This window comes from the organism of the source record quoted next, unplaced genomic scaffold (genome assembly GCF_019419815.1).
Source record: "Pyrus x bretschneideri cultivar Hongxiangsu unplaced genomic scaffold, Pyrus_bretschneideri_v1 Contig13, whole genome shotgun sequence".
NCBI lineage: Eukaryota > Viridiplantae > Streptophyta > Magnoliopsida > Rosales > Rosaceae > Pyrus > Pyrus x bretschneideri.
Genome location: NW_025999424.1, coordinates 5968756 through 5995494, shown reverse-complemented (window position 1 = coordinate 5995494; position 26739 = coordinate 5968756). Strand labels below are relative to the sequence as shown.

The 26739-nt window shown below is 37.1% G+C and overlaps 2 protein-coding genes and 1 pseudogene across 2 annotated transcripts; all 3 read left to right on the top strand.

The window, feature by feature from the left end:
• The first annotated feature begins 2336 nt into the window (after positions 1–2336).
• Positions 2337–4407, top strand: LOC103941733 (F-box/LRR-repeat protein At3g26922-like). Its single transcript, XM_048579129.1, has 3 exons — positions 2337–3474; positions 3612–3785; positions 3886–4407. The coding sequence occupies exons 1-3, from the start codon at positions 2542–2544 to the stop codon at positions 4168–4170; spliced, it is 1392 nt and encodes a 463-aa protein (XP_048435086.1). The 5' UTR covers positions 2337–2541; the 3' UTR covers positions 4171–4407.
• Positions 4408–10949: 6542 nt separating this feature from the next.
• LOC103941745 (F-box/LRR-repeat protein At3g26922-like) lies at positions 10950–13579 on the top strand. The gene is made up of 3 exons (XM_018646073.2): positions 10950–11998; positions 12788–12961; positions 13079–13579. Exons 1-3 carry the CDS (start codon positions 11066–11068, stop codon positions 13346–13348), a joined length of 1377 nt encoding a protein of 458 aa, XP_018501589.2. The 5' UTR covers positions 10950–11065; the 3' UTR covers positions 13349–13579.
• Positions 13580–22882: 9303 nt separating this feature from the next.
• On the top strand, positions 22883–24952 carry LOC103942966 (annotated as a pseudogene).
• Positions 24953–26739: the final 1787 nt, after the last annotated feature.

The following is a 26739-nucleotide window of genomic DNA, read 5'->3' as shown; positions in this document are numbered from 1 at the left end:
TGTAATAGGTTTTCGAAAACCCTAGCATGCCATAAAACCTTCATAAAACATATCTCGTATATAGTGTGCTAACTAGTCATATCCCATTTACCTGTGGTGTGCCATAAAACCTTCATAAAACATATCTCGTATATAGTGTGCTAACTAGTGGTATCCCATTCACCCGTGGTGTTCAATAATTATATCTCTCGGCCCGCAGCCAACATTATGTCTCTGGGCCCAAAACCAGAGATTATTTCTCCCAACCCGAAGCCAACAACTATGTCTCTCACCCGTAGGTAGAACAGTGACCACTAGATGAGCACAAAACATTGAATATACTCTTTCCAAACATAGGTACATATATCTCAAAAACATCTTTATAGCATATAGTTATCCATCATATATACTATAAAGAAGTGTGTAAAAACATGTTCATAAATAGTATATAATCATCCATCATTTATACTACAATGAACATAAGTTCGGTAAAATATGGTATTCCAAAATATTCGCAGTAAAGCATGATATAATATAAGTGTAAATCTAATTTACTCATAAAACGTAACCATTAAATCATGCTTTTCATATATGCATTTCTACTATTAAAACATGCATTTTAGAAGGAGTCCACTCAAAGATACTTCGTCGTCAAGAGCCACGCAAACTAGCGAAGACGGAAATGCCATAATAAATGCACCTAAGCACATAAATGGTCCAATTAATAAAACTATACTATAATGATTGAATTTGAGAAAAACAGAGGTAAAAAACGAATTCAGAACGTCGAATTACCCTAAGAAGGGTCCCTGGTAAATTTCAAAAAAGTCAACAAAAAACCAACACTGGAATATTCCAGAGAATATTCCATCGAGTTTGGCTTGGGTTAACAGCTAGGTTGGGCTTGGCAAACTGGGCTGGGTTTGGTTGCCTGGCCCAAGGTTTGAGGGCTGGGTTTAACGGGCTGGGGTTGGGTTTAGTTGGTTTTGGGGTTGATGGGTTGGGCTGAAGGCCCATGTTAGTAAAGCCCAAAGGCTTGGGGCCTTAAGGTTTTGTATTGGGGCTTGGGCTGCCCAAATGGGCTAGGTTACTTGGGTCGGCTTTTGGCATGTTTGTTAGGTGGGTCGTCGGAACCAAAGAGATCTAAACCATTGGTTTCCTCAGTTGTGGCCAGAGTCGGCCGGAAAAAGGCCTAGAAGCCACTGGCGTTCGCTGGAAACTGGGAAAGGTCTTCCCAAGGTGTTCTTCGTCAAAAAACCACAAAAAACTAATTAGAAACGTCTCCAAAACACTCCTAAACAAGATCAAGGGAGTTCCAAAAGCTTACCATGGTCGAGACTGGGGATGCGGTGTACAGTGGCCACCCACGGTGCCACGAGACGTGGAGAGCTTGTGTGCTTCTCCTTTTCTCCAGATTTCGTGGAACTCACAAGGAGAGAAGAATGATGGTGTGGGTGGTGGTCGTTGGAGTGGGTATAATGATGGTGGTCTCGATGATTGCTCATGTGCAATGGCGTAGCCACCCACAAGGCTAAGGTGGGCTGTAGCCCAGGGAGGTTTTCTGTAAGGGTAGTGTTATCCATGCACTCATTTTTACTTTTTACACACCTCTTTTAATTGTCGGTTGTTCGGATCGAATAAATTGAAGATGATCACTAACAAAATATTAATTAGGCTGTGTTGGAAGTAAAATGGGTTTGTGAATAGATCTATTCTTTTGTAAACTCATGCTTATAGCCTACTCAATTTCAATACAAATTATTATTTTGACGTATATTTAGTAGATGAGAGGTAGTGAATAATACGTTTTACGCTAAAAATTATAAATTAGTTCTATCTCTAGTCCCCTTTATTTACTTATTCTTGATTTAATTAGTAGGTTAATTATTTATATGGTCCTTGAATATATCGGTTAGGATTATGATTTTGAGAATAGTTTATAATATATTGTTGTTCTTTTATATTGATTATTATACAATTTTATATAAGCAAAAAAAAAAATAAACATATAATTTTATGGTATTGTTTTCAGCTAGCCCATCCAAGAAAAAAAAATCCTAGCTCCACCCTTGCTCATGTGGAGGAGAGAAGAGCGAAGACGAGGGAGAGACAGAAATGGAACAAAGTGGGAAAGAGAGAAAGAGAGACTTGGACCCCAGAGAACAAAACCAAAACAAATGGGCCCAACGTGCACACACATTAAGACCAAAAAACAATTTTTTTTAAAAATCCCAAACTTAATGAAATTACAAAGATACCCCTTCGTACAGTAAATTTCGAGACGGGTTACTACACTGCGCCTCCTAGTTGAATGAGTCTCTTTTTGCTCTCTCTCGAAGTTTGGGTGTAGCGTTAACGATGGTTTGTCTATGCTCTTAAATTATTTCTTATGAAAAAGGAAAAAGAAATTAAATCGATTACACAGACTGTTTATTCTCTCTTTATTATATCCTGATTAAATAGTTAATTGACTTTAATATTTAATGAGGATTAGACTCCGCCCAAACCTCTCCTCCCACATCAAGAAACCACAATTCGTTTGGTCAACAATCCAGAGAAAGCATGGAAGATGTAAGCAATGAAGTTACGAACCGAAACTTGAACGATCTCCCTGATGATATCCTCCTCCACATCCTCACCTTCCTCCCCACACTCGACGCCGTCCAGGCCTCCCTCATCTCTCACAAATGGCACCCCCTCTGGTCTCACGTTCCCGCCCTCAACTTCAACTACAAACTCTTCCCGCTGCGCGAGCCGCCATTGGATACCCGCCAGTTCTACGTCGAGTTCGTTGACCGTGTTCTGGTTTCCCGCACTGATTCCCGGGTCTCCACTTTCCGCCTCTCTTTCATCCACCACAATCACTACAGCTCCCATGTCGACTCTTGGGTGCGATCCGCTGTGACCTGCCTCCGCACCCGCGAGCTCTATCTCGACTTCTTCATCCACAAAAAGTTTCACAACGAAGGTACCCGAACTAACTGGTACGCTTTCCCTTTCTCTGTTCTGAGAGATGGGTGTGTTGAGAAATTACGACTTACGCGATGTGATGTTATATTGCCCCCTGAACTGTCCACCATGCGGTTTCGGTCAATTAGGTCATTATTTCTCGATCAGGTTTACTTGTCGGACAAGATGGTGGGGGATTTGATACTGGGGTGCCCCAGTTTGGAGGATTTGGAGCTTCAAAACTGTTGGGGGCATCGTCATTTGAAGATATGTAGCAAAAGGCTCAAGAAGCTTGTACTTGGGCATTTTTATGATGATTCTTATATCCGAGCGAGGATTTTGGTCGATTGCCCAAACCTTTGTTCGATTAGTTTTGATTGCTGCAGCTTTTATATGTTTGAGCTGAAGAATGCGTCATTTCTGGTTGAGTTTCGTGTTATTGTGCACCTGATCGATCTATCCGATTGTTATTTGAGTAGGGTTGTTAGGCTACTCGAACAAGTGCCTAATCTGAAGTATCTTTATGTGCAAAACTGGTGGTTTAAGGTAATCTTTCTAACTTCTGTTCTCATCAGTTATCGTTTTTATTGTTTTGATTACGGTTAACTTTTTGCAGTTTCATTCTTGTTCCGTTCGTAAAGGGATTGTATTGTTGAAGTTGTTTTCTTTGCATACGTTCTCAGTTTACGACATCAGATTTCTTGCCTGAAAGCTTTAGACTCCACAATCTGAGGCTATTAGAGCTACAAACAGGGTTCACGCAGTATGATCTCATTGGCATGCTTGTACTGATTGAACTTTCGCCCAATCTCGAGACAATGATTCTGGAACACCAACACAAGATTGAAGCAGATAATGTGAGTACTTCGACACACTTCATTCTTCATGTTTCTTATGCTTATCGTTCTTTTTTAGGTTCCGTGCTGTACATCTGAAATTCGATCATGCAATTTCCAGGAGATTTTATCAGAAGAGTTGTTAGATACTCCAGTTGACTTAAGCATCCCGAGTCTCAAGCAAGTTACTATCAAACCGTATACCGGAACCGAAGATGAAGCTAATTTTGTGAACATCTTAATCAGGCAGGGAGTTGTTCTGGAAAAGATTGTACTCGTTCCTGGCCAGGTTGAAGAGAACCGAAGAGTTGTTCTGAAGCCGCTTCCTCCGGTTGTTCTACAAAGGAAGGATTTCCAAAGTTGGAAATGTACTCTCTCCTCTGCAACACCACCTGTGGATAATTGACAAGTTATTGTGAGAGGGACGTTTTATGCATTTGTAATCAATTGTTATTCCGACATTTTAATATCTTACTCTCAATAATTGACTCTTATTTGTGCTGGCCGTGAACATCTAGATGGTCATGACTAGTCAATTATATACAACGTGTGGACCTCAACTACAAACTTTCTCGCGTTGCCTCTTGGAATATGGTTTTGGACATATTGCGAAGTCTTTATAGAAGTGACATTTATGGGATCATGGCCAACTAATTTCATAGAATCTCAACAATCTCTCACAATGATTATCTATTTACATTTCAACTATCAAATGTGTGATAACATTTTTTTAGGGGAGCGTTATTGGCACTCTAAAAATCACATTCTACACTCCTTAAGTGTATTTTTCTTTCTAAATATAGAATAAAAAAATTGGAATATAGAATGAGAATTTTGAAGTGCCAATAACAATTCCCTTTTCTTTTTAATAGAAGATATACTCTTACACTGAATTATACTAAAATGAAGGGGAAAGTTTGAACTTGGGACGTAATAGGCTAAAAAGAAAAGCCCCCACAATTAAGATAATCCACCACTTGGGATTTGATTACATTATTTAACAATAAAGAGAAATTAGGATCATTTAACAAATTTTCTAAATTAAAAAAAAAAAAACCCTCAAAATGCTTAATAAATTAAGAGGCTAACTACATTTTACCCCCTCAAGGTTTGAGGTGATTTTTAAAATGGTCTTGAGGTATTTCTCGCATTGCATCCACGGTTGTCTAAATATCCATTTTTTAAATTTACTATTATTAAGGGGGGTGGGGGGAGAGTTTATTTATTTAATTTTTTTAGTATATCGACGTTTTTACACTAAGGAAAGGAGAATTCGGCTAAGCTACATAATGTGCAGCCTAATTTGGTATCGAATTCGTCATCCACGAGATTCAAACCTAAGACCTCTCACTTCTAAGCGGGAAAGAATACCACCAGACCGTAGTACTAAGTGGCAAGGGAGGGAGGAGAGTTGAAACTATTGAATTAATTTTGGGGAGGGTGGAGTTTCGAACCCATGACAAGTGGGTGGAAACCTAACATCATATTCATTAGGATATTAGACCACATCGTCTGCATTTATCCATTAAGTTGATGAGTTTTTTTAGTCATTGTGGTATAAATGTAGCATACATTTTATCAAAATTACAGGTTTCGTGCTCACCGTGTCATGAATTTAAAGAATATTCAAATACTTCATTAGACAAAAAATGTAAATTGATACAATTTGAAAACCTTAAAGGACAATGCGAGAAAATTAAAACATCATGACTCATTTTAAAAATCAACCTGAGAGGGTGAGATGAGTTAGCCCTAAATTAAGTTTCTCAAAATTTTGAGTTTACTACTCATAATTTGTTCGTCTCACTGTTATGTTATATATAAAGTATATATTTTTTTCACTTTTTTAATTTATGTTAATTTTTTACGTCAAATGTTTAGGTAACTAATGGCATGGCGTTGCTTTGGACTAACAAAAAGTATAAAAATATGTTTGGGTAGATCAAACAGAAGAAATTTTATAGTGTGCTCTCAGCACGGCTTGATAAATCAAGTCTAATAATAAAATAGGTTGAAAATTTAGAATTTTTTTTAGCTAATTGTATAATTATTGTACTAGACGTTATTGTACTAGATGTGTTTCCGGCACAGTGGAAAAACAGAGGATTTATTGAATATAGCCAAATATTAGCCCCTAATTTTAAAAATGTCAAGTTTTATAAAAATCTTCAAATATATCCAAAATATCACTTAAATATACACCAATACCCTTAAGCTTTAAACCTAATAACCTAAAAACCAAAACCCTATTAGATGAAGAGTTATCACGGCTAAACCTAAAAATGACACTTTCTCTTATACCAGTTGACATACCCCAACCCGGAATGTCCACCTGGACATCCGAATCACGATGTGATTACCGACACCTAGAAGGTGACGAAGCCATAAAGTGTAATGATGTGAGAAAAGTGAATAAATTAAAACCTAAAGTGACTAATTTAGAGTGCGTGTGTGAGTGGGACTGAATCTATATCACACAAGTGATGTCAGAGCATAGATAAATTACAGTAAAAGAAGAGTAAGGACATTTATATCGAAAGGAGAAGTCTCCTACATGACAGCTTTTACCAACAATCCTCGTCGTCATGAAATCTCTGCCACTAAAATCCTGGAGGGGCGAAAACAAGAGTGAGTGGGCCTGAAAATAAAGTTTTGTAAAACCTTTTCAAAAAATGTAACTCATCACTATAAAACAAGTATATGATTTTCCAAAAATATTATAATACTAGTAAGAAATATGGTACCCTGCAGCAAAAGTGAGTGAAAAGTGTAGGGTACAGCAACAAGGTATCTCAACATTAAATCACAAAACGTTATTACAAGAAATCAATGCTCATTAATTTATGTAGGCACACAAGTCTACTGTAGAGATATTCAAACAATGGAACAGGCTGGGTGTAGGTTTTACATTCTAGTACTATATCACGTGAGTTGCGCTAGTCGCATCACATACAAGTCCAACACATCACACAAAATGACAGGCTAGCACCTAACTCTGGATCCAAAGCAAATGGAAACGGTGCATGTGAACTACACATGAAGCTAGTCCTTGGCCCAAGACAATACAAATAACTAAGAGACACTGTACAAACATGTAGTGATGAGTAGATAAAACGCAAGGATGTCATGTTACAAGTTTATGCTAAAAAATAATATTAAAAACATAAAATGTACGAAATGTCTATTTGTAAAGCTAAACATGACATGTCACATCGTAATATATAAAAGCATTTGTTGAGAAAATCACATATACATATATATACATAAAAACAAAAGACCCACTCACGTAACCAAAGCATGCTCGCCCTTGGTGAGCCTTATCGTTTGTTGATCCAAATAAGCGTGTACCTATACCAAGTCACATTGACTTTAGCAAAGTACTTAAACATAAATCATACCCAAAATGGACAGATTAACTATAATCTGTCCAAATTTCACATTTTACAAAATTGCCCCTCAAATTAGAGGTAATTGCAAAAATGCTCCCAATTTCTTAGAGTTACCAAACAGCCCTAAAGCTTTAACAAATTTTGCAATTTGGTCCTTGTTGTAAAAACAATACGGCAACATCATTCTTTTCTAAAATTTCCCACTAAACCAGCATATACTATATGAATTAGAAGTTGGGACAAGAGAAACATAAGTATACCAGAGGGTCTTAAGGTGGCTTGCAAAATCGAATTTGGCCGAAATCTTACGGGCCCATAAAGGGTTTTCGTTACGTTTCATAGTAGTAGTCATGCAATCGAGCTTGCAAGGCTCAAACTAGGTCTAGATAACTTGAAGATGGGACAAAATGGGCATGGCCTTGTCAAAACGGCAAGATTTGGCTAGAATCTTTGTCGGAGTTCTCTGCAAGAATAAGAGAAGAAAAGACATATCAAGCCTCTGGTTTTAGCTCACGATGTGGGTTCTAAGTTTACATGCAAGTTCGAAACCAAGATAGAAAACGGAAACTAAAATGAGAGGGAGTAGAATGGAGGCTTACCAAGTCTAGAGCTCGAGAACTCGTTGAGGTATGTGATGAATTGTAGTGGAACCCATTATGCAGAACTAGGCTTGGCTTGGTGTCCTTAGTAGATTGCATGAGGGTGTTGGCAGCTATCAGAGTGTGTACGAAGGGTTTCAGCAAGTGGTGGTGATGGTTTTTTTTCTTCTTTACTTGGCCAAGAGAAATAAGGAATGCAAAGAGACAGAGTTACGGGAGGCAGAGAGTAGAGATGTGAGGAAAATGAGTGGAAATAGAGGAAAAGTGATGGAGTGGGACGTGAGGGGGAGAGAGAGAGAGAGAGAGAGAGAGAGAGAGAGAGAGAAAGCTTTGGATCCATCAATCATCACCTGAACCCCTCCATAATTTGGACTTGAGTTAATTTCTATGAAAACAAAAACTCTTGTTTCACTATTTGATTAGATCTTTAATTCCCAAGAGAAACAAATAAATAGTAGAAGCCATGTGGAGCATCTTTTCAAGAGGAAATCCTCTTATTCCCCGATTTGCCCAATTTGCCAAATTAGCGATGAAACTGTGGAGCATCTTTTCCTTCAGTGTCTGTGGGTGGAAACAATCTGGTTTGGTGAGGTGCTAAACTATAGGGTTGATAGGGATGACATCTCGACATGGGCACAATGGCTTAACTCCCTTATCAAATCCAGTTTCAGGGCTAATCAGGATAGAGCTTGGTTGCTTTCTCATGTTGGAAGGCGAGATGCAACTTCCTTTTTTAACCAAATCAAAATTAATCCTTCACCAGTCCTGCTTGCCATTTCGAATGTGGTTGGTGCATTTTTTGTGGCAGCCCGCACACCTATGGATCCTTAAACCTCGAACTCATGTAGTTGTGTTCAAGTGGTTCAATGGTCCCTTCCAATTTTTTCGTTCATCAAAATCAATGTTGATGCAAGCTGGAATGCATCCAATGGATCATGCTATGTGGGGTTGGTGGTGCGAGACGCTAAGGGTAAGTTTTTGGCAGCATCAAGGTATGCAATTACGGCACAGAATGCTGCTCAGGCCGAAGCCTTGGCACTTCTTCACGGATGTCAAATGGGCATCTATTTGGGCGACATGTTGGTTATTGTGGAATCCAACTCTCTCGAATCTATCTTGTGCTTAAGAGATTCGTTGGAGATTGGCAGCTGGGAGACTTACCCTACTTTGGTGAAGGTCAAGCTCTTAGGGGATTCCTTCCAAGACTGTCGCTGGTCTTGGATTCTAAGATCAGCCAATATGGCGATGGACTTGTTAGCGTCGACGAGATTTCTTAAGATGTGCGATGTTTCGTGGGTCGACTGACCTCCATCTTCATTGGTTAATGTCCTTAACAATGATGGTTTACCTTGTTCACCTTAATTTATGCATTGTTTAGATTTTTCTATGCCTAGCTAGTTGTTTGCCTCGATGTAAGCTTTCTGTGTCATCTTGGTATCTTCAACGTGGTAATGAATTTTCAGTTTCTAAAAAAAAAAAAAAACAAATAAATAATATAGTATGAATAACTATTATTTGACCAAAGAAAAAAAATTCAAAATAATTAAATATAACTTTGAGGTATTTGTTTCCTTCCCAAGTGACCCCACCATCATCGTCTGGGTTCTACCACAATTTCCATCATATGATTACATGGATCAACACCACCTATATCACAACATTATAAAATACTCTTTCATTTTTTTTAAATTATCTTTATGGGGAAAAGTAATTGCAGCAGTACAGATGATGAGAGTTGAGAGATGATAGCAAGTGAGTGGAAAGAGAGAGAGTGACATGTGAGAAAAGACTCAGGAGAGGGGTTTGCTGAGATGAGGGAAAAAGCAGAGGAAGATGGTACAATACATCAAGCAATGGTAAAGATAATCAGGAATAGATGAAGAAGTTGATGAAGAAGGGCAATATACTATTTTCATATAGCAGTAAGTGAATGATAACCTTTCATTGACAAAACAAATCTAATTTTTCTAATGGGAATTGTTATTAGCACTCCAAAAATCTCATTCTACATTCCAAACTTTCTATATTATGAAAGAAAAATACACTTGTGATGAGTGTAGAATGAGATTTTTGGAGTGCCAATAACACTTCCCTTTCTAATATGCTTTTTACACTTTCTAAGAATACAACAGTCTCTCGATTCACTACCAGTCAATGATAACCTTCAAAACAGAATTCGGACACGGACAACACCCTTAATAATGCAAAGGTGTGGAAAATTAAATACGAAACACATATAATCTAAAGGAAAATTGAGATCAATAACGTTACAAAGATTAACAGTTCATTCTTCGATAAATATTCAATCGAAGGGAGAAACTACAAAAGCAAAGAGAAAAAGTAGATGAGAAAGAAAAACAAGAAATTAACCATCTATGCTCACCTTTGTTTAGGGGTGCACAAGTCTCCACCAACACTCGATGCCTTCACTAGATCTCCACCATTATTTAGATTTAGCCGTGAGAACTCTTCATCTAATAGGATTTTTATTTTTCAATTTATTAAGTTTAAAGCTTAAGAGTATTTTTGTTTATTTAAGATGCTGCTTGGGAGGAGAATGGTTCATATGGGGGTATTGGGGTTGTAGTTCGAAATGCCACAGGAGGTTTCATGGCTGCAATGGTGAGTCGGGAGTGTGAGATTGGTTCGACAATGCATGCAGAAGTTGCAGCTACATGGGCAGCAGTTGTGTTTGCGCAACGATGGAGTGAGGAACAGGTACAGATGGAAGGTGATGCTCTATTGGTGGTAGCTGCTATGCCGGATCAACATTGCATGGTCATCTTGGTCATCTCTTTGCGGATACACGACAGATCCTTCAGGGGTTTAAGCAATGGAAGATTTCTTTCGGACCTAGAGAGACGAATAAAGTGGCACATCGACTTGCACGGTTGAGTCTTAAGCTTGATCATCCACTTTCTTGGTTCGAAGAACCTCCTGATGGTATTAATGATTTATTATTCAAGGATAGTCTTAATAATTAATTGGTACGAGACTTTTTTTTTCTTTGATCGAGTTGAAAGCCTTTCAAGGTTTTTATTGAGATCCATTATTAACGCCCTATCCTCAATTATGTACGTATTTTTCTATTCAATAAATATCGTACTTATCTTAAAAACATGGTATTTAAATAAAAATTAACCTTTTTAAAATTAGAAACTAATATTTGATTATATTTGATAAATACTCGAAAACACTTGCAAAACAGATTCTGAGTAGAAGTAGGAAAAGCTGAAAATTGGAAGTAGAAAAATGCAAATTACCAATTAAAAATGCTTCCCCGATTGCAGGAGCATTTTACACGAGAGAGGAGATGGAAGAAGATGAGGCAAGCGATCAAAACCGAAGCCTAAACGATCTGCCGGAGGACCTCCTCCTCCACATCCTCGCCTTCCTCCCCACATTAGACTCCGTCCAAACCTCCCTCATCTCCCAAAAATGGCGCCCTCTCTGGTCCCGCATCCCCTCCCTCGATTTCAATTTCGAACTCTTCCCGACACGCGAGCTGCCGTTGGACACCCGCCAGTTCTACGCCGAGTTCGTCGATCGCGTTCTGATTTCCCGCTCCAATTCTCCCGTCCACACTTTCCGCCTCTCCTTCATCTTCCACGGTCACTACCACTCCCACGTCGACTCCTGGGTGCGATCCGCCGTCACCCACCTCCGCGCCCGGGAGCTCCACCTCGACTTCTTCATCCACAGAGACCTTCACAACGACGAAACCCGTGATCACCGATACGATTTCCCATTCTCTGTTCTGAGAAATGGGTGTGTTGAGAAATTGAGCCTCACGCGGTGTTATCTTACTTTGCCGGCGAAATTGTCCACCATGCGATTCTGGACGATTCGGTCCTTGCTTCTCGATGAGGTTTGTTTGCATGACCAGATGATGAGTGATTTGATATTGGGTTGCCCCAATTTGGAGGATTTGGAGCTTCAAAACTGTTGGGGCCATCGTCGTTTGAAGATATGTAGCAAAAGGCTCAAGATGCTGGCATTTGGGTTCTTCTATGATTCCGAAATCAGAGAGACTCTTTCGATTGATTGCCCAAATCTTTGTTCGATTAGCTTCGATTGCTGTAGCTTTTACGAGGTTGTCCTCAAGAGTGCTGCGTCTCTCGTTGATTTTCGTGTCCAGATTGTGAACATAATGGAACAGTACTATGACTCGTGGAGCAAGGCACTTAAGCTAATTGAACAAGCGCCTAATCTAAAGCATCTCGATACACTAAACTGGTGGTTTAAGGTAATTTTTATTTATTTATCATCTCTGTTCTGATCAATTATAGCTTTTCGAGCTCGATCGTGGTTTTAGGTTGTTTAATTGTGTTTTTTTTTTTTTTTTTTTGTTTGTTATAATTATGTCAGAGATTTGAGTAATATGTAGCAATGTGGTTGGTACTCTGATCATGTAGAAAGCTTCTGATAGTCATAGATGGGTTAAATTCTTGTGTTTTCGGATCTGGTGGTATAGCTGTGTTTTTTCGAGTGAGATTGATAGAGACAACGTTGATTGTTAATGATAAGTGAGGCTTTAGCTTGTCACCGAATCTTGGAGTCGACTGAAAGATGGAAAAGGTAAGTAGTTGTTGAAACTCTGCTCATTGTTGCAAACATTTGGTCTAGACCGAGGGAATTGGATAGCAATTGGTCATTAGGTTTCAATATATAAGTTTATTAAGACAAGATATCCTGCGCTTATGTTTCTGCTGCTGGCATTGTTACACCTTGGTGAGTCTTCAAGAAACGTAAAACTTCACTCGGCTTATTGTTCCTCATTGCCTGCAGTGCAATTTGTTTTTAAATTCTTTGTTCACCTCACGTATGTGCAACATTAAATTCTTTGATGACTTTCAGATGGTCAATCTCTTTGCTTTCACCTCCGTGAACAGGGGGATTTTTCAAGTTTCACTTTTTGCTGCTTAGCCTCTTTGGATTTTTTTCCCCTACATATGATAACCACTGGTTTTTAATGGGATTACGTTGTTGAACACCTTCATGTATTCCTAATTGTTTTCTTTTCATATGCCCTCAGTTTCTGACATCAACGAACTCCTTCCCCGAAAGTTTTATGCTCTACAACCTGAAGCTCTTAGAGCTACAAACAGGGTTTACCAAGCATGATCTCATTGGCATGGCTGCGCTGCTTAAACATTGTCCCAATCTCGAGACAATGATTCTAGAATACTCTTTCAAGTTCGGGGAACATGTGAGTATTTTTACAAATATAATTATAGCAATGCTTGATGTTTCGTTGTTGCTACTGTTTTTCCTTCTATTTTACGTTCCGTGCTGCATATCTAAAACTTGATCTTCCAATTCCCAGGAGAGTTTACCAGAAGAGTTGTTAAATAAACCAGTTGAGTTCAGCATCCCAAGTCTCAAGCAAGTTACAATCAAACCGTATATAGGAACAGAAGATGAAGGTAATTTTGTGAAAATCTTGACTGAGCAAGGAGTTGTCCTAGAAAAGATTGTACTTGTTCCTGGCGAAGTTGGCGAGTACGGAATAGTTCTGAAGCCGGTTCCCCCAATCGTTCTGTGTAAAACGGATTCACAAACTTGGAAGTACTCTCTCCTCCGCGACGCCAGATGACTCTGAGATTTAAATTGGGAATCCTTCGCCTTAGCCAAATTCCGTCTTATTTCTTAGGTTAGATGATAATTGGATGGATCAAATATTTTCTGAGTTTTGCTTATGATTATTTTCCGTCTCATTTCTTCGTAGAAATGGCATGTTTCTGTTGGAGATAGTTGCTAGGGTTGCCAATCGTGTTTCCATCATGTTCCCTCCATCTTTTGATTCCACAATAATTGGTCTTGTTTACATCGTCCCTTTTATACAAACAATTGGATAATCTACACTAATTCATCTAATCTTTCAAAATTAAAAAAAAAGAAAAAAAAAAAGAAAAATCATCTAAAGATGGGCAAGGAAGGTTTTGGACTCCGAACGTAGCAAGTTAAAGATGGAGGTCTTATCTGTTAGAGCAATGTGCCACCAGTTGCTTGTCATTTCAAATATTACTTGTTCAACACTCAACGAGATAAATATAAATTAGGGGTAGTGCTATCCACACACTTATTTTTACTTCTTACATATCCCTCTCAATTTTAGGCCGTCTGATCAAATGAATTGAAGAAGATCAATAACATAAATTAACAATAGTGTGCACGAGGTAAAAAGAGGTAGTAACACTTTCCTAATTTAGAATTAAATATCCAGTTATTATAGGTTTTAAGGAAAAATAGGTACCCAGCTTACTTTGTGTGTCAAGACAAGTGTAGGGATTGTATAATTATTTTACCTACATATTTGCCCATATTGCACAAGACCCAAGCCTACCCGACCCATCGCCGGAAAAGGTCACCGAAAGTTTTGATGGAACATTTTTCCATCATCGGAATTTTGTCGGAATATGTTTCCAAATTGTAATGATTGTACTGATGGTAGAAGAACCACATGATTTGATATCGAACACAAGTGTTTAATTTCTCCAAATGATATTTTTCTTTCTTTTCATCAATTTGGGGAAGAAACAAAATATATAAAACAGTGAAATAGAAGTTTCCGTTAAAGGTAAGGGTGCACAAAATAAAATTAAAAGTTCTTATGTTCAACATGTCTCTTCGTGTGTAAGGTAAATTAGCACAACATCCGAAACTCTAAATTTCAGAAAAATTAGCTGCCATAGACGCTAGTCCCGAGAGTTGTAACTTCATAGATCGGGATAAAGACTTGTTATTAAATTTGTTTTGTCGACCAATTGATGCGGCATATTTATCTATGCAGGTTTTATCGAGAATATATTTTGAAGGCGGCCTACCTTTTAGGGGATTGTATATTTATTCTTATGGTTAAGAAAGGTATGATATCCCTGGTTTAGCATGCATCCTCAGGAGCTCTCCTAATGTTCACACTATCCAAGTTCTAATATCCCCCAAATAGAACGAATGGGGTAAGGCCGGTCTGGCATAGTTCAACATGCTTTTATATTTTAAAATACCACTTCCAAATCCCGACGATATGTGCTTTTCAGTTCACCTATCTGATTGATTCATTTATCTATTCTAAAACTAGAGTTCGAAATGGAATAAAATTTGTTGGACAATGCTGGCTGAAGAGCAATGCTAGGAAAACTGAAGCCCAAACCTTGAGTTCTTTCCCGTGTCACCTAAATGTGGTGTAGATTCTTGTTGAGGCCGATATAGAAGAACTTGAGAGTGCAGTTAAGATGACAAGCTTTTCGCTGGAACAAGGTACAGGCTTGCAAGAAGTTGTTCTTCATTTGCCGCAATCTAAAGCCAATAATCTAGCTTATTGGGAGTACTATAATATTGGTCTATTGGGACTGATCTGTCCCAGCATCTCCTCATGTCAACATATCACTATTTCCAGCTCCTTCCAAGTACACAAGTGGTTAACAGAACTTAAGTCCAATCGTTTTTGTTGTAGATTTCCTCCATTCCTCCTGTTTACTTTAAGTGCTGCTGGTTCTTTTAATGTTCCATGTTGAAGACTGAATGTATTGGGTTTTTTATATTTTTTATTATTAGGTGCTATGCATGCGACTTATAAGATGTACTCATGTACTTATGCGCCTAGTAGCTATAAGTACCAACTTTACTGGAGTAACTTTCTTGGACATGGTGGTGGTAACTGTTTCTCATTTCAACTGCATGCATTGTGAATGGAAGAAAAGTTTCTTGGCCAATCTGGATACCACAGTAGCAAGTTTTTACATTCATACCAATTTTTTATTTATCTATTTCGTAATAGGGTTAGTCTACGGCAGCGATATGTGCATCTGAAAATAAGGGTGACTACATGTATACTGGCATTGAAGTTCTACCCACAATAACTGTAGAGGTTTTAGTAGAACAGCTTAGGATGCGAAAAACAAAAACACTGGAGTTAGATTGAAAAACTTTATATTTTCTTACACTTATCAGCCCCCGTGTTAGGTTTCCTCCATTCATCCAAGCTGCTTAAACCATTGTGGAAGGATATATAAAATCAGGATAATAGTGACGAGAGATATAGGTTGCTATATCATCATTGCCACGGCAATCAAAATTGTTAGAATATTTGTTAGGTTGTTAAGTGATAGTGCAACTCACAACTGTAATTAGATAGTAATTTTCTCAGAAATACAAAAGCCTCATTTCTCTTTAAAGTTTCTCTCTAGTTGTTCATCTTTCTCAATTCTTCATTGTTCTTTGAGATATTCCCTTTGATTTTCTGCTCTATCGTTTACTGCTGCTTTTTCTCAACCCCATCATTTACAATTTGGAAACTCATTCAAATTTTTGCTAAAGGAATCTAGGACAGGACTGGCACCTACAATGGATTCAAAGTGAGTGTGCGTTGCGATGTGAATATACACGTGAAACCTGACCCTAACTGGGCAAGTACAAAGTTTACAAACACCTGTGTAGCACATGATGAGCAGATACTATAATTATGATCATATAATGGTAAATCGATAATTCTAGTCCACCATAACAATATTCATGGCTGCAAGTGTAATTAAAGCATCTCATATTAGTATGCATACTTGTGCATCCCGCATAATTTAGAATAATTTCGTAATTTTCATCATTTCGCCAATTCTTATAACGTCAATTTAATTATACCATTATGTAGAAAAGACATTATTAATATATGTATGGAAATTCAAATAATACACACACACACACACACACACACACACACACACACACTTTATGAAAGAAAAGACCTACTCACAGATACTTGCGATGTCACAGCTGTTCGGACGAGTAAACATGGTTCGTTGATGCTAATTGTACCTAAGCATAATAGAGGCCCATTAGTAAAACTAATTAAAACATTTGAATTTGTAGAAACAAACGGCAGATTCTAAATCAGCATGTCGAAATACGCTAAGAAGGATCATGGGCAAATTTTATAAAAAGTCAATTGCCAACCCAAAAAGTCAACCGAGAAGCCCCGGCAGTCAACTATATTAAAACTTTGAAATTTCACTATATGGATGCTAAAAATGAACTTGGGGTGTCAAAATTAGCCTAAGAGTTTCTGAGAAAATTTCAAAAAAATCAACAAAAGCCAACTAATGGTCAATAGTTAACTTTAACGAAATATTCTATCCTTAAATGGAATATTCTATTAAAGTTAACGGTCAAATTTTGAAATGGACCGGGTCAAATCCGGGTTTAGGCTTTTTTTTTTTTATTTTGATTGCCGGTCGTCGGAAACTGCCAAAATGGTCAAATGTCTAGGTAAATTTTAAACAACGATATCTCACTCGTTTCTCAACCAAAATTGACCCATAATATATCAAAGTGAAGCTAGGAAAGTGTAGAACAAGATTGGTCTATCGGAAAATGGGTAAGTTCGCTTGAAAACTGAAAAAACTTTGAATTGCGATATCTTTGTTTTTTTGTAACCAGATCACATGTTCCCAATATGAAAATTCATCTACTCGACGAGACGAATCTAATTATGGTGGTTAGAGACCTTATCTTGGCCGGAATCAACAAGAAACTCGAGGTCTGTTTAAAGCTTGTGATTTCTCGATTTTTCTTCGGCTTTTCATAAAACAAAACCCATGGCTGGGTTCGTGGGAATGAGATGAACAAGAATATGGTGATTATTCGTTGAAAACGAATTGGGTGTGGTGGTGTTTTCATGGGACAAAGGAAGAGAGTTTGTAGAGAGAGATGAGAGAAACAAAGAGAAAAAAGAGAGCATTCCAGAAAATTAGGGGTGGGCCCCACGTGGCACCCTAAATGCAACATGTGTTCAAACACAATTTGTCAAAGTACCCTCGACATTCAAAGGTCGTAGAATCTTTGTTATAACTTAAAGTTCAATTCCACTTGCACCCACAAGTTCGTATTGACAAGTACTTCGAGCATATGGTAAAATAATAGCTCATACGTGTCACGAAATGATGGTCAATGAAAGTCAACAATCTCACCTCTAGGGCATTTTGGTCAATTCACTCATGTAAAATTAATAAAGTCGTAAAATTAGGGACGAATTGTTACATGTTAGATTTAGAATTTTTTATAATAAAGTGATCTATAAAATTTTGGAATATAATTAAGAAATTTATATAAATGACATTTTTTTAAAAATTTTGTAAAGTTCTGCGTGCATACAATTTTTTGGTCTTTCTTAATATTTGGTATATGCTTATTTATAATCCAATTAATTGTGTAGTATGCTACTTGCTTATCCTTTTTAAAATAAAATTGTATGATAGATCCAGAACTAACAATAAAATACAAAAATTGATTACAAAATACATTTTAGTTAAAAAGAAAAATCCAAATACTTTTTTATCGTAATAAGTTCGAAACAATTCAAAAAAATTTGAAATGAAAATTCAAATTTCTTGGTATCTCTAAATGCATTCTAGTTTGGGAGTTTTAATGAAAAGAGTTTGAGTTAAGTTTATTTTAACAAAAAAAATCTTATAACTTTATTTAATGAAAAATGATTTAAACTATAATGAAAATGACTTAAATTTTAATGAAAACAAAAAGTTTATCATAATAAGAAATAAAATGCAAAAAAGGTAATAAAAAGCTAACGAGCGCGCTCATCACTTGCACTATTTCTGAAACTAAACGCTATTACACTATTTTCAAAACTGGACGTTATTATACTATTTTAAAATTTGAACAGTACTAAACTATTTCTGAAATTGAACATTATTTCTAAAAACTGAAAACTGAAAACTAATTATTTCTGAAACTAAACACCAGTACTACACTATTTTTGAAATTGAACACGAATACCACACTATTTTCGAAACTGAACACGGACACTATTTTTGAAATTGAGCACGAATACTATTTTTGAAATTGAACACTAACATTATACAATTTTTAAAATTAAACACGAATATCACATTATTTCTGAAACTGAACTGAAGTACTGTATGTGATCGAATCTTGAGTGGAATGAGAACATTGATGAGTCACCATCAAAGCAGCCTGTACGTACTAACCAACCTAGCATTTTATTTTTACTGTGTATTTAATTTATTTACCTCCCAAAAAGAATTAATGATGACTGAAAGTTTTACCTGTCGTTCATTTTCTTCTGCGGATCTGCAAGAGCTTCACTTTTAAAGGCAAACAAATCAAGTCCCAACAGTGAGTAGTTTTTACTGCCTGCGGACGCTCTGAGTGACCATTTGAATTAGAGTAATATTTGGAGGACTAAATTTTTTAAATGAAATTGTAAATCAAAAGATGTGTCATTAATAAGAAACAAGCATGTTAATCGACAATTAATTAATAATCCAATTATCTACAACCATATCATTTAGTTTGCAAATTTAATTTAAAAAATTTGATCTCCCTAACATTACTCTTTAAATTATTAGAGTGATATACGGTTCATGCATGAGGATCACCTTTAGACCTTCGACTTCGAGAGGAAAGGTGCGGTGAGGTAAGGTTTCAAATTAGCTTCCATGGCCAGGGCTAGCCCAGGCTCAATGCAAACGATTGTCCGGGGTCCAAAATTGACACACCCCGATCGAAATCAGGGTATGCTGGCCGTCACGTGGAAGTGACGTAACCATGTGCACAGTGCGGAAGCTAATAAAATAGTAATGTAAATAGTACGAATAAATAAAAACTAGCATACATAAGGTAATAGAACAAGTGCTAGCGTAAGTGAGACACAAGTTCAGAGCAATAAGCTTAAAGCAGTCCAAAAGAAAACGACGCAACAACAGTACACCCGAAGCTGGTCCTACGCTGGTGATCGTCTGTCAGATATGCCGGGAAAGCCCTCTGGGAAACCACCAAACGTGCTAGCCAACTAAAACCTGAAGGGGCACAAAACAAAAGTGTGAGTGGGCAAAAACAAAGGTTTTCGAAAACCAATTTAGTAAATGAGTTCTAACCCCTCGCCGTAAAATCTGTATACTTCCCAGAAAATAAACATATGTACATACATATATATATATATATATATATATATATATATATATATACCAATCATGCCTCAAGGTATGCCATGTCAAATCACACAATGAAATGCAAGTGCTCAGGTGAAATCATATCAATATCATATAGTCTGGCAGCCAGAGTCACCTACCGTGACCTGTACGGCTGAATCTAGAGCTCAAATCTCAATAACTAACTAAACCTGCCCACGAGTCGGAACCACCTAAAGTGGTCTGTACGACAGGCCTGGGTGTAATACATATAAACGCTCTAGTGCTACGATTACGTGAAGGCTGTGCGAATAATCGCGGGTCACCTACGAGTCGGAACCACCTAATGTGGTCTGTACGACAGGACAGTGCACCTAACTTGGATCCAAGCTGAGCGTGTGGTGCGAGAGGTGAACATCACGTGAAGGACTGTGCCTTACTCTGGGCGGGAGCACTAACACCGGGGGTGCAGGTTATGAGCTCTCTAAGCATCTCAAATCGCTACTGAAAGTAAACATGAATAACACTTACCTGGCACTTACCTGTGCGTCTGCAGCACCCAATATGCATATGTATATATATACAACTAATAATGCAACTAACGATGCATAAATAACGATAATCTAATGCATGGCATATGGCAAATGACAATTCAAACCAATTTCGGGGGAAAATATAAGTATATAGGTATATACAGAAAACCAAAAGCCCACTTACTAGTAAGTGGAAGGGTCGTAGCCCCCCTGCCTCGAGTGACCACGCTCTTTCTCGGGATACGTCTCACCTATATGCGAAACAACTATAAAAACGTTAATTTTAAAGCACATATCCAACCTTTAGAAATAACTTCTCATACATTGCTCAAATGGGGTGTATGAATACACCAACGTGATCTACTCAACCTCAGGAACATCCCCATATTTTTAAAATATTTTTTCACCGTCGCACGCGCCCCCACGCCCCGGCCACGCGCAGGCACGTGCCTGGCACGCTGACGGCATCAACTGACGCCGTTAGGAATATTCCGTTATTCCTAACGGTAACCGTCAACGGCGTCAGGAATATTCCGTCAGATTTGACGGAATATTCCGTCGTCTTCTTCGGCGAGCCTCTGGCGCCGGAAAATCGGGAAAATTTCAAACTTCGATATCTACTTCGTTTTTCAACCAAATTTCACAAAATTGATACCAAAATGGAGCTTACAATGAGAGGAACACAATCATACCACTTTCAAGTGCTAAAAACCACTAAATCTCACTTGGAAAATCACCCCAACTCCGGCCAACTTCGAAACTTGTGATCCCGACGTCCAAAACCTTCAAACGAACCACCCCGAGCCTCCTTGGGACCTCACCAAGCTTCCTACAAGCTTGAAATTTCCTAAAACGTGAGAATTTACGTGTGCATGAACAGTACCAAAATCGGGCATCGTGAGTTCGACATGAAAACGAAGGCATTCTTACCTGAAATGGGTATGGTTGGACTCCTACAAGCCTCACGAGTCTGAATATGTGCTTGGATTCTTCGATCTGTGAAGGTTCATTGGGTATGTGGGTGTGTTCATACGTTTCAAAGGAAATGGGAAAGGAATGGGAACTTGGGACAGGTACAGGGAAAGGGAGAAAGGGTGTGGAGTGTGGGAGTGTGTGTGTGGCTCAAAACATGCCAACAAAACCCAAAACATAACACAACACGTAAAGGAAACGCACTAGGGGCAAAACCGTCTTTTCACGAGTACGTTGTAATATTTCTGGGACGGGCTGTCACAAAAATAATTGGGGACACCAAAATTATTAGGGTGGTATATTTGTATATGTTTTCATAAGAGTATAAATTTATAAAATTTGGTTCAAAGACAAAGAAGTTTGACTAGAACTGGTGGTTTTGTCATTTGAAATTAATTAGGAGGTCTTGGGTTCAAAACACAATGTGTGCCTATTTGTTTTTCATTTTTTACAAATTTCATTTCATAAAAGTATAAATATATAAAACTTGGCTAAATGATCAAGAAGTTTAATTAGAATCAATGGTTTTTGTTGTTTAAAATTAACGAGAGGTCTTAAGTTCGAAATGCTAAGTGCATGTTTATTCTTTTCAATTTTTACGAATTTTTGTTTGGTTGTTAATTTATTTTTAATTAATAGCTAGAAGCTATGTGAGTTGTTATTTTTAAACATTTGTTCCTAATCTTCCACAAAGAGTAATGCGTTGATGAAATTTTTAGACCAAATTTGCAAATCATATAACGTGTCATCAAAAAGTTTAATTTAGTACCAATTTATTACTTATACATATCAATTAAAGACTCAAAAATATCATTATTTTTTTAGTCCCATATTGACAAGGTTAGTAAATAAGAAAAAACACCTCATGATTTGTACAAAAACATTTTAAAAGTTCAGATGGAAAACAAAACTCATATCTATCTACTTGTAAACCCAGAGTTTTTTTTTTCCTTCTCACAATACAAAATAAATTAGTTTTTCCTTGTTTATAAATTATTAAGTTTGAAGTGTTTTTCTAAGTATAATTTTATCGATGTCTTACGTGTGAAAACAAATAATTTTCTTAGATAAAGTGAACACATTTTTGACATCACCCCGAACCTCATAAATCTCTAAACCGGCCCTATCCATGGCTGTGTGCTCAATTCTCCGCTATCAAGATTTAGGTTTTCCACTCGGATCCGTTTGGTGGATAAAATCTCGTGTTTAAATTTAGACACGTTTGAGATCATAGTTTGAAGCATTTGGACAGTTTGGATGAGGGAGGTGTGCAGGTGCTAGGCTTTGCTTTTATTTTATTTTTTATTTTATTTTATTTTATTTTTTATTCTCTTGTCCTTATCATTAAATAAAATTATTGCATGATTTTAGTTAAAATGCAAAATTTTAAAACCATTTTTATGAATTTCTCTTTCTAATTTTCATTTCAGTTTTTTCGAATATATGTAAATTCGGAAATTTTACTGTTTTAGTTTGTAAAAGAAAAATAGATGGTTACTGTTTTGTCCTCATTTTATAATTTTCTTTATTTTAATGTAAGTAGGGATAGTTTGAAACAAACTCGGACACTGTTCCCGTTCTCACCTCACTGAATCCTTGAACCATTCAAACCCTAAAGCACGTAACTCATTCTCTCAACACAAACCAGTTAAACCAGATCAAACCCTAAAATTCATCATCACAATGGAAACAAGATCCACTGACAAGAAAAGAAAGCTTCTGCTCTTGTACAACCAAAATGATCAAATAAATGACGGCAATAATAGCAGAAGCACAAGCATTGGCCACATCACAATGGAAACAAGATCTGCTGCCAAGAAAAGAAAGCTTCTCATTTTCTAAAATCAAAACGATCAAATCGACGATGACAAGAGCAGCAGAAGCAGAAGCATTGACCGAATCAGCGACCTCCCAGACGCTGTACTCCACCACATCCTCTTCCTCCTACCCATCAAAATCGTCTCCCAATCCAGCGTATGATCAAAACGGTGGCTTAATATCTGGTCCTCATTCCCTGACCTAGACTTCACCACCAAAGCCCAAATATAAAAATTTCGTCCACTACCACCGGAAAATCACATTCATTATCAAAGTCGAACTCTCAAAATTCTAAAGAAGCCGACTTCATAAGGAAAGTCATAACTTTCCGTGACAAGCAATCCGGTATTCAAATCCTCAGATTTCGTTCCCGGTTGAGTTTCTCTCGCCTCAATGGCCTGATCCGCCTTGCGATCAGGCACAACGTGCAGGAGCTGGACGTGGATGTAGCCACCGAGGATTACTTCAACTTCCCTAGATGTGTGATTGCCAGTGAGTCTTTACGAGTTTTCAAATTGAAATCGCTTGACCCTGGTTTCAGATTGCCCCCTTCATCTGTGATGACCGGTGGATTTAAATGCCTTCAATCATTGTCCCTTTCGTGTATTATTTTATACAACCAACCTTCTCTTGGATATGTTCACCGACTCTTCTTTCCCTATGCTCAAGAAACTGAGCCTGGATGCCTGTTTTGGGTGAAACACCTTCTGGTTGGGTGCCGGGCGCTTCAGGATTTGACCTGGGAAAATGTTTTCAGCTTCAAGGATTGGATGTTTCTGGTGTGAAATTGGAGAGGTTGAAAATTGGGAGCTGTTTTGATGTTTCTGTTGTTAAGAGTTGGGTGAAGATTAACGCGCTGAGACTTAGAACTATTCTTTGGGAGCATAATGCTATTACTGATAGTTGTTCTCTAGAGAATTTGAGTTCTCTGCATGAGGCTTACGTTGGTTTCTTTCTTGTCCGTGAAGATATTAGTGTGGCAAAGCTTCAGAGTGTGTCCAATCCTTTTATGGGACTCTCTCATGTCCATTGCTTGACACTTGAAAGCCAGTGCATTGAGGTAGTTTAATTTAAGTAACGTTTTTTGGCCAGATATTTCGAAGTTAGGTTGCTAAGACCCTTAACTTTGACACTTGAAGTCTAGATTGATAGTCCAAAAACATAGTGGAACGACCACTCTAAATATGAAATCATATTATAGTTCTTCTCTTTATGTATAGTTTTAATAATTTGATAACATAAAATTTGACAAGAGAACATTATCTTTGGAAATGTGTGCCATTGTTAACTTTATACGATCATCAGTCTAGCTAGTTGGCTTTTTCAGTGAGAGGCATGACTTATATGGTGAGTCTTTTTTGCAGATTCCATCAGACAATAATTATTTTGCAGTTGATCTAAATCCATTTAACAATCTCAAATCTTTGGAGTTGCATACGTGTTTCAACAAGAATAATATAACTGGATTGGCGTGCATATTCAAGATCTCTCCCATGTTGCACACTCTGATTCTCAATATTGTAAATGATTACAAGATTGTAAGGAGAGTAAGTATTACAAGAATAATTTGGTTTATTTATTTCATTTTGTTCTTAAGTAATTTAATATAATTTCTCATTTATAGGCATATCCAACAACGGAATAAGGATATGTGGGAAATGTCCAACTCAAAGGAAGAAAAGTACTGGGAATCCCAAACCCAGACCTTGAAGCCCTTCCTACAAAACCTTAAGGTGGTAAAGATTCATGGGTTTTTAGAATACGAGAATGAAGTTAGTCTAACAAAGTTTGCTGAAGCATGGAAAGGCCTAGGAAGAAATGATTCTGTGCACTAGACACTGCAAAGCTAAATATTCTTTCCATCGACAAAAGATTAGGTCACAGATGATGGGATTTTCTTGGGCTTCTTCTAATGCTAAAATTGCATTTCACTGAACTTAAATTTGTACTACCTTCTTTTACTTCTTCAGTTCTCTTTTTCTGAATACATATGCACTTGTTACTAACGTTTTTTCTTTCACTTTATTAGGATAAATGTTGATGGACCGTTCACCATTTTCTCTTGCTTCATTTTGGGGAGTAGTAAACTGCACTTGAAATACCATCACGTAGTATTATAATCTCACTCAAATTTACAACATGAGTTTGTTTTCTTTTTATTAGTATAGCATAAAGTGAAACATATCAATCTTATCACCCGCTCATATTATAAGAACAGAAAACATATATATACCGCGTGATCACAAATGTTTTTAAGAGCACACAAAACTCCATTTGATAAGTTTCTACAATGAAATATACATTAGATATGTTGAGAATGAATCTCATATTGATCGGAGAATGACTTTATGTGGACTTATAAGTAGGTTGTGCTACTCTCCATATTAATAATTGATTTTTATGGTGGAACCTCAACTTTCTTTATGGTATTGGAACATGTTAGGTTATGTGTGAAGCCCAACGGCCACACGTGCTTCACATCACCCATTTGTATTGTTTACGTGCTTGAATTGAAAATTCGCCACATGTGAGGGGGCATGTTAAAAATAAATCTCACATTGATGAAAGAAAAAACTTCATATGAATTTATAAATAAATTAGACTATTCTATATATATTGCTAATTAATTTATGACGGAACCTTAACATTTTTCGAATTGAGACTTTGAAATCGTAAGAAATGTTTTAAAATTTACTCAGTGCATGGAGGGTTGTTTGGTTGTGGATAGGTTCGACGTTCCTCCTAATTTTCTAAGCAATTAGTTCTAGATCTTGGTGCATGTTATGTGACAATATATCCAATTTGACATGTGACAACGGCTATAAATTTAAAGAACTGTTGTGAGATATCTTTAGAAAACTAAAATATTCACTCTAAAGAGTGTTTAAGTTTGATGGAGTGCCTTCACATATATTCGATTCACTGAATGAAACTGTAAATTATATTTTATTATGCAAGTGCTGGCCAATATATAATTCCTTCGGATGTACAGCTGACAAAAAATATGTTTATAATCATATATGGAAGTTTCTTGATCTTACTACTCATCAGTAATCACGTCTAGAGATTTTTTTTTTTATGTACTTAAAATACTGTCACGTAATATATTATTGTAGTACTCAAATTATTATAAGTGTATTTATTTATTTTTATTAGTATGCCCTAGAGGTGTCATAGAAGCATATAAAAAGCAGAGTACAGGTGTTGGGGATATTTGGAAAAGAAATCGATTTCGTGTGGCTGCACCTCATGCTTATATAGATTTAATCTTATCTTCTGAATTTTGGGCAGGAATTTATTGAACATGAACAAGTTTTCGTACAAGATATTGGGTTGCTTGGTGATGTCAATATTGATTTCAATATGCGATATGATGTACATATATATGCCATTAATATGATGTTCATATGTCATTGATATGCTGTTGGTATTTTGCCATAAGCAGATTTATAGCATTTTAACTGAATATCGAGGCCATAACAATGCCATATTGGACGCCATAATTTTTTTTAATGAGTATTTTCTTCAAAAGAGAATTAGTGCATATTAGAGTTTAGGAAGAGTGCTATTTAGATTGTTCATTTTGCAACAATGGGGTGTTTATATAGGGGTGTGGCTGGCCCATTTGGGAGAAGATGGACTGGCCACTTGGAGGGTTTTTTGGGTGAGATTCATGATTTGTAGCTAATTAATAAATTAATTGAATAATAAATCAATTAATT

Coding starts and splice junctions, on each gene's coding strand:
- LOC103941733 (XM_048579129.1), top strand. CDS start 2,542: ATGGAAGATGTAAGCAATGAAGTTACGAACCGAAACTTGAACGATCTC. Junction 3,475..3,611: donor TGCAAAACTGGTGGTTTAAG/GTAATCTTTCTA, acceptor ATACGTTCTCAG/TTTACGACATCAGATTTCTT. Junction 3,786..3,885: donor ACAAGATTGAAGCAGATAAT/GTGAGTACTTCG, acceptor TGCAATTTCCAG/GAGATTTTATCAGAAGAGTT.
- LOC103941745 (XM_018646073.2), top strand. CDS start 11,066: ATGGAAGAAGATGAGGCAAGCGATCAAAACCGAAGCCTAAACGATCTG. Junction 11,999..12,787: donor CACTAAACTGGTGGTTTAAG/GTAATTTTTATT, acceptor ATATGCCCTCAG/TTTCTGACATCAACGAACTC. Junction 12,962..13,078: donor CTTTCAAGTTCGGGGAACAT/GTGAGTATTTTT, acceptor TCCAATTCCCAG/GAGAGTTTACCAGAAGAGTT.